General features: G+C 39.4%; 1 protein-coding gene across 8 annotated transcripts; it reads right to left on the bottom strand.

Moving 5' to 3' along the window:
• Positions 1-254: 254 nt before the first annotated feature.
• On the bottom strand, positions 255-15,312 carry dnajc22 (DnaJ (Hsp40) homolog, subfamily C, member 22). 8 transcript variants are annotated; one of them, XM_030733096.1, is made up of 9 exons: positions 10,257-10,516; positions 9,894-9,948; positions 9,685-9,792; positions 9,268-9,570; positions 8,988-9,155; positions 7,980-8,132; positions 7,696-7,827; positions 6,555-7,405; positions 255-376 (listed from the first exon to the last, which is right to left on the bottom strand). In XM_030733096.1, exons 1-8 carry the CDS (start codon positions 10,467-10,469, stop codon positions 6,585-6,587), a joined length of 1,953 nt encoding a protein of 650 aa, XP_030588956.1. In that variant the 5' UTR covers positions 10,470-10,516; the 3' UTR covers positions 255-376; positions 6,555-6,584. The 8 variants fall into 8 exon arrangements, with proteins under 8 accessions (XP_030588956.1, XP_030588960.1, XP_030588957.1 ...); XM_030733100.1 differs by lacking the exon at positions 255-376 and adding an exon at positions 11,116-11,369 and having other exon boundaries at positions 4,828-7,405; positions 10,257-10,411; XM_030733097.1 differs by lacking the exons at positions 255-376; positions 10,257-10,516 and adding an exon at positions 15,129-15,312 and having other exon boundaries at positions 4,828-7,405.
• Between the last annotated feature and the right edge of the window lie 16 nt (positions 15,313-15,328).

A 15,328-nucleotide genomic window follows, 5' to 3' on the forward strand; every position in this document is an offset into this window, starting at 1 on the left:
GTTTACAGCATCTACAGCAATGGGATCTACAGCAATGACATCAGAATGCCATTCGGACTGGAGACATGCACTACTAGAAGGCAACATTGCAGACATTGAGGATAGCTACAACTACCTTGGAATCCCACAGGCAAATGGGAACCATGAAGAGGCCGCTAGGAAAGCTGCAACCGCTAAATATCTGCAGAGAGTAAGGCAAGTCCTGAAGAGTCAGCTGAATGGGAAGAACAAGATCTTAGCAATCAACACCGACGCCCTGCTGGTCATTAGATACTCTGCTGGGATAATAAGCTGGCCAGAGGAGATAGAAGCCACTGGATCAGGAAGATGGACACAACTGATCATGTGCTTAGTGAGTACCTCAGGCAGCAGGAACCTGGGAAAGAAGAGGAGCAAGAACGGGAACCATCATGAAAGCTGTAAGCACAAGATACACACACACAGATATATATATATATATATATATATATATATATATATATATATATATATATATATATATATATATATATATATATATATATATATATATATATATATATATATATATATATATATATATAGCTAACTTGTAGACTTAAGGGACACCCTGAGCAGATTAAGAGGAAATGCAAAAAAATCAATAGGAAGACTCATTTACCTGTAAACCATTTACAGCTATTCAAAGAGCAGTTGTTAACGTAAATTTGCCTGAATTACGTGAAGCTTTGAACCAACTCCTTGGAGAACTTCCATAGTCTGTCCCAGCGGGTATGCTAAGGAAAGCTAGCAACTTTCCTGGAAGCAGCTTTAAAACACCAAACCTCATCCCAAGTAGATCCCAAGTTTTTGGATTATTAACACAAACCGTTTGTGAGGTATCTCTAAAATGTCTTTACTCTGAGATCAGATCATATTCATAAAAAAAGTCTTATCAAAGATGTTTAGCTAGATCACTGGTTCCCAGAGTGTGGGCTGCGGCCCCCTGGTGGGCCGCGAAGGTACTGAGGCGCGGTGGGGGGAGGGGTGGGGGGTGCGCAAGAATAACAATTAATAATATATGAATTAAAACTGCTAATAGGAGGTGGTTAGTTTACTATATTGCTCATTAGTCTGACCTAAATTTACTGCTCTTGTACTGAAGTTTGTGTCCCAGTGGCAAGTAGGTCACATACTTATAGGCATTAGCACTTTACATATGACTGGGTAGGATTAGGAATTTATAGCCAACAGTCTGTGTTGTTTATATTATTTGAATAAAAATTTTCAAGCAAATTCTTGTATTTTGATGAGAGTGAAGACCATGTGTCTAAAGATTCATAATTATACTGTAATACAATGGTAGGATGCTACAGTAAAATATAAATAATGCATTAACAATGATGAAATAGACAGCTGTAGTAATCTAGTGATGGAAAGTGTTTCAAGTCGGTAAAAACGTGCAAAATAGTCATAATAGAGACTCAAAGGGGAGTGCTGACTGAAAGCTTCCTGTTGAAGACAGGTGGCATTTCTTTGTAAATTCACTACTCACACAAGTATTGTAAGCAGACTGTTTCCTCAGAATTGTAAAAGCTGCACACCACAGGTATATGATGTTTTTCAAGTAGTTTCCCATAAAGAGCTTGTGTGAATTGTGCTGAACCACAGAGGAGTCGTCATTCAAAATACTACATTTTCATTCAAAATACTTGAGTGGTATGGATGATGATGTGGCATTTGTGTAATCTACTTACATTTAAGGCTGCAGATTACAAACGTAATGACAAAAGCACTAAGAAATGGTTTTGAACCGCACAAGCAGCCAATGGTTAAACTGACAAGAAAACTCCATCTGTCAATAATAAAACACTCTGCACTCTTGCGCAGTGCAGTTGCCTTCATCAGATTGTTGATGGGTGTGCTGACATTTTACAATTTACTTGGCTTTTACAGCAATATCCCTCACTATATAGAGGGATTTTCCAGTTTTTTCAGTTGAAAATAACTAAGTAAAAAGATAACTTACCAAACACCGGTTTATCACTTTAACATTTGTGTGCAGAAAACATCATCTAACGAATCATTTGATCTTTTGCACATAAAGCAGTTTTTACAGAAGTACTGACTATTTGTATTATGTTATTATTTGTAGTTATTTGTATAGTTATAGTGTAGAGTTTGGCGTTTATTTACAAAGAGGTACTTTTTTCAGTTACACCTGGAATTTGTATGTGGGAGCAGCCAAAACAGATTTTCCTCAGCAAAGGACAGAAAAGGTTAAAGCTAACCTGAAACAGGCACAGCAAAGAGCTGTGATATGGATGCAAAGGTCACATGAGGAGAGAGCAGTAACGTTTAAGGTTATCCCTTCTAAAATCTGCTGCAGGTGTGTTTCTCAGAAAAAAATACACTGCTTACCATAAGAAGGCAGAAAAAAACAGAAAAAAAAGTTACATATTTTGGATTTTAAATTTAAAATATTGAACTGTTTTTGTGTCACCGTAGTAATACTATAAATATGTATTTGAGGGTTACTGTACTCTAATGTACAATGTAATGTACCTTCTGTGCCACTAAACTAATTGAAAGATTACAATTATAATTATATAAATGAATTATCGTTAATTTTATCTACCTGTTTTTGTAAAAGCTGGACTACGGAAACAAAACTTGATATTCTGCGTTTGTAAGTGATCCTCGTGTTTCATGCTGATTAAAACTTAACTTCAACACTTCCTTTACTTTAGAATCCGGACAGATTGATTTGTCTTTCCCCCCAAATAATTACTGTAATTCTGAATGTTAATACGAAAGTCAAAGTTTGTGGCTTCTTGCTCGAGCTGTCATAACGTATATTATATTTTTTGTTATTTTCATCACTGACACAGTGAAGCTAAATGACGGGATTCCCGACCATAGCAGACCGATAAAATATTACTTTTAGGCAAATATGTTGAGATCCAAACGTGTGCAGTTAAAGCTAATAAAGTTAACATCAAATATTTGCTTTAACAGTTGTCATAATGAGATTTTATTTTTTAGTGTCTAGGTTTTGTTTTACGCAGATAGTGATCGAAAAAACCCACCATAAATCTTTCTCATATTATTACCTCAATATATCATACAGATTACCACAGGTAATTTTTATTCTCTACACCCTTAAAATTTTGCATGGACTGATGAACCTTGCTGTGTATGTTAAAAATCAAAAAGGCAGGTGTAAAACCTACTTCACTATAATAGTTAATTGAACGATTCTTTAGTTTCTCGTTATAAGTTAAAACAAGCGTGTCTGAAGAGTCGTCTGAGGTCACTGTGCCTAACTCTTCTAAAAGTCAGCTTAAGGTGTATCTGTTTACTCGAACACAATGTGTTTGTAACATGTTTGCACCAGTTCTGCTTTTATGCAAAGTACAATTCTAAATTTTCATTCCTGTACTGCTCTTGACTCCACTTTTATTTATTGTGCTTTTTTTTGTTGTTTTTAATTAGAGCAAATAATTGTTATTTTGTGTGCGTTACTTAAATTCCCTGTTCTTTTAATTTTAGATTCTTTTATCTTTCATTATCTTCTTTTTCTTTTATTATTTTGTATTTCTTCAGACTCTTTTCTATAAAACACTTTGTGACTTCTGTCTATGAAAAACAAGAATTGGTGCATGCTCGCTTGGATAAATCGATAAAGTGATATCCTGTTAGTCACTGTTAAAATTGTTTTTATATTTTTTTAATATTATACTTAAGTATCTCAGTTGTAGTCTTCTAACTTTCGTTCAGATGTGACACTATGAAAAAAACTGCATTTATCATATCAAGCATTTGATAAAAAACATGTTTAAACAAACCAAACTCACATTCACAACACAGCCCATTATGGGGTAACTAGTTTTCACCCCAGGTAGAGCAGATGCTACATTTAAACTGTGAACCTCTAAAGGGATTGGAAAGATTTAAGATCCAAACTCAGTATCGTCATGTCTTTGAAGAATGGAGGCATAAACTGAAGCACTTTTTTTTTTTTTTTAAATATCAGCAGCTGAGATGTTTTGCAGAAGCACATTGACATATTTAAATTACTAGCACCCATAAACACCCATCAGAAATAATGATCTCAAAAGACTTTTATGTCAAAATGTTCTAATCTGTTTATAGCCTGTTTATTAAATAATTCATATTATAGCCTAAAAATGCATCAAACCATGATTCTGGAGAGTAAGATTATAGCAGAGGATTGGTATTCACTCAGATGGTGAATACACACCTCAGATTAACCCTTTAACTGGTTCATGCAAATGTAACTTGTGTCAAGTCAAATTGTGTTGAAAATATACTGGACATATACACTAAATGCATACATGGCCCACCGTGATCTGAATTTCAATGCAGTAATTTTAAACTAAAATTACTTCTTTTTTTGGGGGGGGGGGGGGGGGGGGGGGGTTCTAGACCAAATGTTAAGCACTGGATAAAAACATGGTATCAAACCCAGCACCAAAAAGGATAACCTACATATTGAAGTGGTGTTTGAAAAGGTTTGTGAATGTTGTATAGGTTGTGGCTCTAATGGAAAGTCAGAGTGTGTATTGATGTCAATCTTAAACTTTGCTGCTTGTGTTTGGAGTTTATTTTTTGTTTGTTTGTATCTTTGTTTTGTGGTTATTGTTCAAATTAAAAAAAAAAAAAAAAAAGATATTCTTGAGAGGAAAATAAAAGAATGTGAAAATCCCATTTACAATAAATGTAACTTTATTGACAGTAAAAAGTTTTGAGAATATCGAGGGGCGCGCGTTTGTAACTGCAAGAACATCTTGGAAAGCAACATGACTTCTTCTTCTCTTTCTTTTTTTTTTTTTTTTTAAATAATGAGGCAGTTGTACATCTTGAACTTTGAGGTAAAGTGTTTTGTCATGTTACATCATTCACAAAATATTGTATAACATTGAGTCCACACAAGGAGACAAAAACCCATGCCTCACTTTCACTTCTTGAAATTACTTTACATTTCAAAAATAATTCACAATTTAGGTAAAAGCAGAAAATGACAAGCACACATGCTATATTCCATTCACACACACACACACATTTCTCTACTTATCAAATCAAGTGCATTTTAAATTACTTTTTTTTCTCAAACATTTTCAAGTACATTTTGCTTGCTATTAAAGGAAATAAAGTTAAAACTATGAAGCAGCAAACCCACAATAACAAGTAAGAATACTGAGTTTGGTCTCATTCATGTTCCCAATATTAACATTATTGGATAACTCACCATACTGTAGCAATAAGGTATTTGGGTGCTATAAAGAAGCAGGAGGTAACATTTCATGGACTTGAGGAATATGCTGGATAAGTTTTGGAATATAGCTGATTAAATACACCAAGGCTGAAACAAACAACACTAAATAGATAACCACAAGTGACAACTGAACAGATCCAAAGTGATTCCTTGTTAATTAATTTTGAAATAATTTATTAACTCACTTATTATTATGGAAATTGTCTAAAATCTCAGCTTCAACCGCTGAGTGCGAAACCACAAAAGAATGGTTTTAGCTGGAACTGATGTTTAATTGTCAGTCACACAATGCAGCAAACTTGAGTGCAGACCGCAGAACGCTGTAGGATTCTGTAGAAGGCCGGCTTCGTTAGAAATATACTGGCGTTGCAAATTAGATGACCAGTTATTGTGAGCAATAAGCGATTCATCAGTGCAGTTGAACAATTGGAAAAAAAAAAAAAAAATTGTAAAGCCATCAAGTGCTTCAGCAAAGATGTTCATATATAAGCAGGGAACCTAAAAGTGCAATCCTGTATAGGTATAGCACCCTGGGCTATCTCAGTCGGACTCTTAATATACACTACATGGCTCATGGTCTGATCTGCACCAGTCTTCTAAGGCTTCCAAAATCCAAAAACAACTATTTTAGCTAGAATTTAGCCCTGAACTCCCATTTTTGAGTTCATTTCCTCTATGACTTTTTTTTCTGAGTTGACTCCACGCACTGTTAAAACCACGCTGTAAACAATATGTATTCCTACAACAGCGCACCACTGTAGGAGTTAAGGCAATCCCTTTCTGTGCTTTGTCTGTGACCAAAGCTCCTCCTGAACATAGAGGCACAAAGCTCTCAGTGCATATTAAGCTTACCTGACACAATTCACAAAATACCCTCCACAGCAACAAAAATGAAGCTCTTAGTGCACGCTAAGCAATATAATTCTTAAAATGTACATGCCATGTTTTTCTTAACTGCATCTCCTAAAAGTACTAACTACTTAAAATCACTTAGGAAAAGATGGCTAGTCAAGATTTTTGAGCACCAGACCCCCCCCTAATTTTTTTCACTTAAGAGGAAATCCCCAAAGAAGGCACTTTTAAAGCAAAACCATAAGTTTTGCTATATGATTTGATATGGGAGTGCAATCAATCATAATTTGTCTCTACTAAACTTTGACTGGTGCAGTACGAAGTTCCTTCACTCGCGTCTGCCTTGGTATAATAAATATTCTCACAATAAAATCACACAGGATTTAAAGCAACTGATCTGGTGCAGAACAAACGTGAGCCAACAACTTTATAGAGCAGCAGTCACCTCTCCTCATCCTGCCAATGTCCCCTCTCCTCAGCCCACCTGGTGCTCTCCACGGCTGATGTGAGATGAGAACTCGTAGCGGTCCTGGCTCCGGTGGCCACAGATGTTGCACTCGAATGGTTGGCGGAAGCCATGACAGCCCATGTGGATGGTGAACATGACATGGTCCAGAAAGAGGATGCGGCAATGCCGACAGTGGAAGGAGCGCACAGGCCTGCCATCCCGGTCTAACACCTGCACAGTGTCCCTGGAAGAAATGGGTGAGCCAGGGCTCCTCTTTACTATAGTGGGGGGCACAGGACACGCTCTCTCCCACTCTGGGTCCAAGTCTTTGGCCTGGCTGGGGCTGGAAGTGGGATGGCTGCGGGGCAGTGCTGAGGTTTGGTAGTGGAGGTGGTGGTTGTTGGAGGTACTTGTCGGGGCAGCAGCCCTTGTGCTCTGCTCTTCTGCTGTGCTCTCTGTGTCTGTGGAGTCAGGACAGCCATTGGGTGAGGTGGTGTGGCTGTGTGCTGTGGGTTGGTCATCGCGGCCTTCACCTGCCTCCCGTACAGCCAGGCCCAGAGACACTGGTGCCAGCCCACCTCCACCATGGGCCCGGGGGCCCTGAGGGGTCATGTTGCTGCCAATGGAGCCCATAACTGTGCGGAGCTCGGACAGGAAGGTGGGATGGAGCTGAGACAGTGCAGGCGACTCGTGGTTCTCACCTTTTCCTCTGGTGCAGTGTAGCTGTGAACTGGCTAGCCCAGCTGAGTCCCCAACAGACTGAGAACTCATGAGGTCCCCCTCTTTTTCGGAGCCAGACGACAATTCATAAGGTGCTTCAGGTGGGTCAAGGTGCATGTGCTTTTCACCTATGAAAAGAGTAAATATCAGTTGAAATGAAATCTTCCCTGAATTGATGAAAAAGGCTAAATTTGACCAACTGTCTTGGCACAACTGAAACCCAGTGTCTCCAAAGTGGCACAAGCACGCTGACATTGACCGCAGCACTTAAACTGCAGCATTTTTTTTTTCAGTATCTTATCAAGCTAAAGATATATCTCACTTTTATTATGGAACTATAACTAAGATATACAAGACAATGTGAAATACACTCACCCACCCAACCTCACAAATAACAGTAGTTTATAATAAAACTCACCCAAAAACTTCTGTGGTGTTGACCTCTTACGTTTGGTGATGCTAATAGCCAGTCGATCCACAAACTGGATTTTTTCATTGATTGGCTGGAGTGCAGGTTTAGTAGCTGTCTCCATATTTACTGACTCCTCACCTACAAACAGAGAGCATCAGTCTAACATCAATCTACTGTCAAATTATGCATATAAATATGATAAACCTGTTGTTCAGTCTACTTGCATTTATAATATGCATGGCCCGTTGTCTGTGAAATTTGAGAGTTTTATGTTTATGCGATGTATTTACCCTGTGCTGTCTGTGTGTTGACAGCTGCCTGGTGGTCCAGAGTCTTTTGATAAGTATGGCAGCGCTCCAGATGTTCCTCCAGTGTGCTTTGTTGCTTGTAGCTGCGGCTACAGTAGCTGCACTTGAAAGGTTTTCCCACTGTCGGAGAAGAAACTGTGATTCAAAGGAAAAAAAATATTATATTAGAAAATATTATATTAATTTCATCTGAGATAAAGATAAAATGGCTAAGCTGATGAAACCTGTTGATCAAATATAAGGCTAATTGTTGTTATTTATTTATGGTTGGGGATTTTTTTTTTATGGAAAAAAAAAAAAAGTACTGGATTTCCCCCTTATCTAGCAATTCCTGAAACTGACCTATGTTACTTGACAGAAAAAACGCCTAAGTCTTAACCGCAAGGTTCCACCTTAGTAAGCTGTCGGAAAGACTGACGTCAATTCACTGAAATCCAGTTTGCAATAATCTTTTCTTCGAAAATGAACCTTTGAGACCTGTGGAGAGCGACCAAGACCTACTGTAACAAGACTGTACATGAACACCTGTGAATATCTGTTCAAGAGCACCAACAGGATTTCCTGTTTTGATACAGTTAAATGTCATATTCTGTCATGTGTTTTACAGAAAACTCTCATAAAGATCTATTTCCTCTGAGATTCAAAGAAGTGGGGAATGGACCATTCTAATAAATCTCCGCTTTATTTACTTACCTCTGTTTCACACGTTGTAATTATTCACACTATGGAATAGTATTACTTTGAAACAATAACTATACAATTTGTGAAAAATCTCCTCATGGAATGTATCTCATGTGTTAGGTACTGTTGTATGGCTGTAAAATCTCAGAGCTCTGAGCTGATTCTGGCTGTTATCCACCAGTGTTAGCTGGCCAGATTATGTATGTGGATTCCAAATTCTCCATATGTGATGTGGGTGTAGCAGTTGACAATCTGCCTCAAGTGTTAGAGAAGAATAATATGATAACATCTAAGAGGTCAATCATTTACCTGCATGTGTGCGTAGATGTCCAGCCAGTGCATCTCTCCGGCGGCAAGCATAATTACAAATGGGACATTTGAAAGGCTTCTCTCCTGAATGCAACTTAATGTGGCGCAGCAGGTTTCCCTTCTGGGTGAAGGAAGCTCCACACTGGTTACACTGGAATGGGCGCTCACCTGCAAACACAGGGATGGACAGAGGATTTGAGGGGCAAATCACACTAGGAACTGCCCTCAACAAATGCTTGTCTTGTATTATTATGAGCACTGCCTTGCTGTTTCTTCTTACCTGTGTGGCTACGCTTGTGCACCATCAGCACATTGGGTCCAATGCAGATCATCCCGCACACCTCACACTGCAGCTTCCCATTGGGCAGTCTGATAGGTCCTGGTGAAGCAGAATTTGGACTGGCCAACTCACTGTATATGCTTGCTCTGTCTCTTCCAGCCCCAGCAAACTCTGCAGTACCTTCTTCCATGGGGTCTCCCCGGTCATTATTCCTGTCGTCAACCCTCACAGCCTCTTTGTTCTCTGGCTGTGGAGCACCTGATGACTCGTCATCACTGCACAACTCAACCTTGATGGAGTTTGCTTTGTACCGAGAGAAAGAGGGGAAGAAATGTATATTTACTTACTTATGTAATATGAAGAAGGTATTCTATACAAACCACATGGCTGCAATGTAACAAAGGAATGATAACTAACCACTAAGGGAGCGGTGTGGTGAGGACTGCTGACTGTTTGGAGATCTCGCCGAAGGGCCCTGCAACCTGCCATAAAAATCCTGTTCTGTTGATGACTCTCCTCCATTACCTGAAATACAAATATGCCCATGTTATTAAAGTAAACACGAAAGTCTGGTGGAGACAGCACACGCCAGTGTACAGTAGTTTTTCTTTTATATCTACAATTACCTTGTGTGTATGAGCGTCCATTGCAGTCATCAGCATTCATTCTCTCACCAGATGCCTACAGAAATACAGTTTAAAGGCAGACTGTAAATATTATTCTTTGTCATTCATAGTTAGAATTTCTGTATAAAAATGTTCAAATCTCCCTCCCAGAAAAACTTCATATCATACCTTGGATAATAATTATATAAAATATAAATGGAAGAAAATAGATGGATTGATAATTTTAGCAACAGCTTGTTGCTTCAAGAATAAGGTTTTTTTTTTTTTTTTTTTTTTAAAGAAAGAAGTATGCTTTCTCTTTCAAGTGTTAAATAACAAGTTCACTGTAAACTTATTAAAAAATAATAATAATAATAAAAGTACTTTAGTAAACTTGAGGTCTCCCCTACAATCTCTGTATCCTTTCGATTCTTCTCCACCAAGTAAATGACTAAGAGAGGCTCCACATTTATGGCCAAGAGAGCTGAAGGAGGAGTTAAAGCTTGCAGGGGTAAACAGGATAGCTGCCGCAGCTTCACCTATAAAGCATTCCAGTGTGCCACCACCACAATGTTCCTTATTTGATACTAATATCATACTGTGTTATATTAAATTAAATTGCATTATGCTGCATTACGTATTGGCTGCAACATATTTACAGTATTACTTTTTTATTGACGGATTTGCAGTTTTACTATTATTGTTATTAAGAATAAGATAAATGTACTGTAGGCTGTGTCAGGCCTTCATAAAACGAATACTGCACAGCAAACAAAGTGAGGTATGCAGACTACACCAAGACCAGACTGCACAGGCGTTGCTGAGTTACAGCGTCTTCAGACATACACTTGGCTATGTTCATTTTCATTGACCAGAATAAATGACGCTTTAAAGCTGAACACAATTTCAAAGACGAGAGAAGCAAAAGTACAAGACGTTCAAGGCTGCACCTTTTGCTCAAATGGATGACAGCAGTGGACAGAGGAGACTTTGGAGTGAACGGGGAGGGAGGGGGGCGGAGACAGCACATCGCAGGGAAAAAAATTAATATCCTGTCATTGGCCGCGCATGGGGAGCAACAGGCGCTGATGCAGCCGGGAGACGCGCCAGTCACACCAGGGCACGGTGATTAAAAAAAAAAGGGACGCGCACCGTTGCCGACCCTTGCTTGACAAGCAGACCCCCCCCCCCCCCCCCCCCCCCCCCTTCCCCAGCGTGAGCGACCGTGCAATAAAACATATACATTTAGAAATAACTGCCACGGTTCTCCACACGCAGGGCTGCTACTTGTTTTAGCCGCTCGGTGCATTTGGTCCGTTATGACAACAATCAGCTCACGGACAGTCGAGACAACAACGAGACACAACGGCAATTTGTTGCAAGAGTTCCACATTGTCCGCATAAACGAGGCTGTCATCCAACACTGAGCACGTCAAACTGGCCTGGGCTTTACAATGTTTCTCATGAGCCGTTGCTATGGCACCCGACCACACGACAAATGGCATTCACCCTACCAACTACTAAAAAACATGCCGTACCTCCAAATTAACACCGATGGATGGTCTTACCAAGAGCCGCAGCGGAGTCCACAAGCCTCTTCCTTACCTGGCGACCGATCGGTGTTTTCCTTTTAATTGTCTGGATAGCTGTTTGTTTTCCCAGGCGACGACAGCATCTCCGGGATTTTTTTCTTTTTTTTTTTTTTTTTTCTTTTTTTTTTCTTTTTTTTTTTTCTACCTGGGAATCGGAATCCCAAACAACTTCCGGGCCCATGCTGGGATACAGACCAAATAGTTGTACATCAGATCTCCTGATTTGGTGATTGTCGAATGCATCGATGCATGTCTGGTGGCCATAATGTGGTGAAATTTATGCTTTTGGAATAACTCGGACTCTACAAAACACTATAAATTGCTGCTGCGCATGAATATATTTTGTGAAATACTGGCTACAGTATGGCCAGTGAGCCTGCAAGGTTTCAGTAAAATAATGGCATATGTAAATAAATGCGCCCCTATAAACAGATGTACATGTAGAAGCGTCTTACAGAAAGCAAGCAGATATTAAAAGAAAAACAGGTTGAAATTATCATGACATGGTTTACAATTATACTTCATGTGTGTCGCCAGGAGGTGGCAGCAAACTGCTGTTTGGGCCACACTTCCCAAATGATCAACTGCAAAGCCGTGAACACACAGTGGAAGTGTGTTATAAACAACAAAGTGCAAGTCTCTGTGCATTCTCCTGATTTATTTTGCAAGAACAATAGAAAATAATTACTGAAAAGCAATGCAAGCCAGCCTGTAAAGAACAGAGGGCAACTACTTGAATCGATTGGGCCTGTGCCACCGTAGAAGGACCTCATAAGCCTCCTGAAGCTTCACAAATATTTTCTCAGCATCCTTGCTGGGGTTGTGGTCTGGATGCCACTTCTTGGCCAGTTCCCTATAGCTTCGAGTTATCTCTTCAAGAGAGGCCTCTGCTCCCAGAGACAATATCTGTAACATAAATACAGTAATTAAAGATGAAAATGGTTAAATGCTGCACAGAAAATGTAGACACATACAGCACACATTACCTGCAGCGCCTCTTTTTCTCTCTCAGTGTACTCTTTGAGCAGTATTTCTAGCACCTTCCTCCAGGCCTCTTCATAGTACCCTCCTCCAGTAAGAACACACAGTATCCGATATGGCATTAAAAGAAGGTACTCCAACACACTTCTGAGCCAAGGGAGGAACCAGAAAATATCCAGCAGTGCTGCTATAGAGTCAGACAGATAGTACAGGGTGGCTGTGGTGTTGTGGAAAATACAGTAACCCAATGGGGCAGAGAAGGCCAGCCAAGCTAGACTGATCTTATAAAGCCTTGGACCTGAATGAAAGGTAAGGAGAAAAAAAATCAAATTTTAGAAAGCTATTTAAAAACTGAGACAGAAGCGTTATTATCAATGTGCATAGTGGAATCATCCAATAATCTCAGATTGTTCAAACCAGCCCACCTAATTTCTCTGTACTCCCAGGTGTCCGTGGAGGCTTGAACTTGCGGTGCTGTGCAGCAGTGACACTGGCAGCCAAGCTTATAGGAAGAGGTGATAATGTGCTGCCGTAGAATAATGGGGAGGTTATGAGACAAGCAGTCAATGTTTTTTGGAGATCAGAGGTCTGTTGGCCAACATTTGACACCAGATGCACCCCTGCACCCACGCATAAAGGCAACACGATCAAGTAAAAGAAACTGAGGGAGTTCAGTCCTATCATAGCCACAGTGCCAAAGTAGATCCCAACGCACACCTGTCCAGCAAATCTGACAGGATTTAAAGGTGGAGGGACCAAGATGGGAGGTCTTTTCCTCTCTTCCTCTGCTTCTTGATTGGCCTCACTAACATAAGCAGGGATGCGTATAAACTCTCGAACCCACCCAAACCCAAATCCTCCCAGTGTTAGCATCCATAACAGAGCATGGGTGTCTCTCCCTAAATATAAATGGTGAAGGCCCAAAGGCCCACCTACTGCCCACAGGGCGTAGGCAACAACTACACTTTTTACCATGAGGCTTCAGTGGATCACCTTCTATACAGGTCATCAGTCATCCTTACAGGCCTGCAATAGAGTAACAAAAAGTGTTAGTTTTACCGCCAAACCTATGTCAGCGTTTTAAGAGTATGTTGGTACAGTATTTACGATACTTCATGTATCATCGACATCATGTATTGTAATTTATCATTATGTGTTTTTGTTCTAAAGGATAAAAATGTACATATTTGCTTTTTTTTTATTGGTTTTGAATCTTTAATCCCATGTGCTTACATCATCTACTGATATGTTGTTTATTTCATTCATTTCATAACTAGACTGTGTTACACTGCCCTCTGTGATCCGTCTTTTGGTCTTTGCCAGGACGCTCAGAGATTTTTAATCTCTGCTCTCCACTTCCCTGGTTAAATAATATATTATGTAAGGGGGATTTAACTTAGCTCATTATGGGCATTGTCATTCACTCATTATAAGATCCAAAACACGGTGTTTTTGACAAAGAGTGAAACTATCTTTCTTTATAGACAGATGATATTTGCTGTTCTTATACAATCAATTTGTGTAAAAAAAAAAAAGAGAGAGTAGGTTACTTACTGAGCTCATAATTTCAAATCCTTAGTCAGAGAACTCCTTTCCAATGCTTTCCGTAGTTGAAGTTGCTGCATGTTGTTGCAACAGTTGGACTTTGGATCATGACAATGGATTTGCGCAGTGGCCTCAGTGCACAAGGCACAGCAACATGAGCCTATAATTGTTCAAACTGATAAGATGAGTAAAAAAAGGCTAAAATCAATGTTGATGAGGAAAGGACAGCGATGATAATGCTTCAAAGAGAGCCTCCGTTTGTTTTGTAAGGGAAACAATGACATTAAACTCTAAATTAAAGCATTAGGCCTATATATTAAACTTCAACATGGGGTGAGAACCCCCCCCCCCCCCCCACACACACACACACACACTACCCCAAAAAAAGCCTGTGCCCCAGCCAATAGTAAAACAATTTCTCTACAAAATCTTTATTTACAATTTTACTTAAAGGTACATAACATAAACTTAACATTAAGTATGTTATATCCTTTGTTTTAATCTTTTATTATACAAAGCATTTTAACCGTATAACATGATATTTATTATCATATAGGCTAAAATATCACATAATTATTACTAATACATCAGCGTGTCAGCAGCATTTCCCCTGATTATGAAGCTAATTGTAAATATGTGATATATACGTTAATAATAATTTAGTTCAGTTGGAGATGAAAAGTTATTATATACAGTTTCACCAACATATGCTTACAGAGGCAGCTTTTAGTCTTCCATCAAAGGAAAGTCACCAGAACTAGAAAAGTAAAAAAATGTTTTGGTTTTGAAAATGGCTAGAAATATTATGACAAAGCACATTCTTCTGTTATGTAACCGAACAAAGGCTTCCTGCCTTAACTATATGCTGATGTGTGAAAACACCAGAGACCCATTCTGAGCCAAGAAAGACTTTATATTAATCCCCCCAATATTCAGAAAATATTTTGCCAATTTATTAAGCAGACTAATGTGAAACAGTCTTGTGCATCTGAAGTAAACCCTGCCTTTATGAAGGTTATTTTCAGTTTTGTTGAAGGTGTCTTGGAGAGCTGTGTGGTTCTAGGGAAATCATTGCCACCAACTTATTTTTACCCAAGCATAGCTACTTGATCAGCCAGTGGGTGTGGCCCACACATACCTGTACAGTAGGCCAGGTCCACATTAATATTACAAATTGTTTGACGGCAAACACAGCTCTCCGTGGCTCCGCCTCCTGCGACCCCTCCTTGTTTGGTTTTCAGCGGAGCTAAGCGCAGCAGGTTAGCTCTTTAAAGCGAGCGAACTCTGCTAGCCACACATCCACGGCACATGCAGAGAAGATGCAAAGTCCCTTAACTT

Source organism: Archocentrus centrarchus, chromosome 7, assembly GCF_007364275.1.
Source record: "Archocentrus centrarchus isolate MPI-CPG fArcCen1 chromosome 7, fArcCen1, whole genome shotgun sequence".
NCBI lineage: Eukaryota > Metazoa > Chordata > Actinopteri > Cichliformes > Cichlidae > Archocentrus > Archocentrus centrarchus.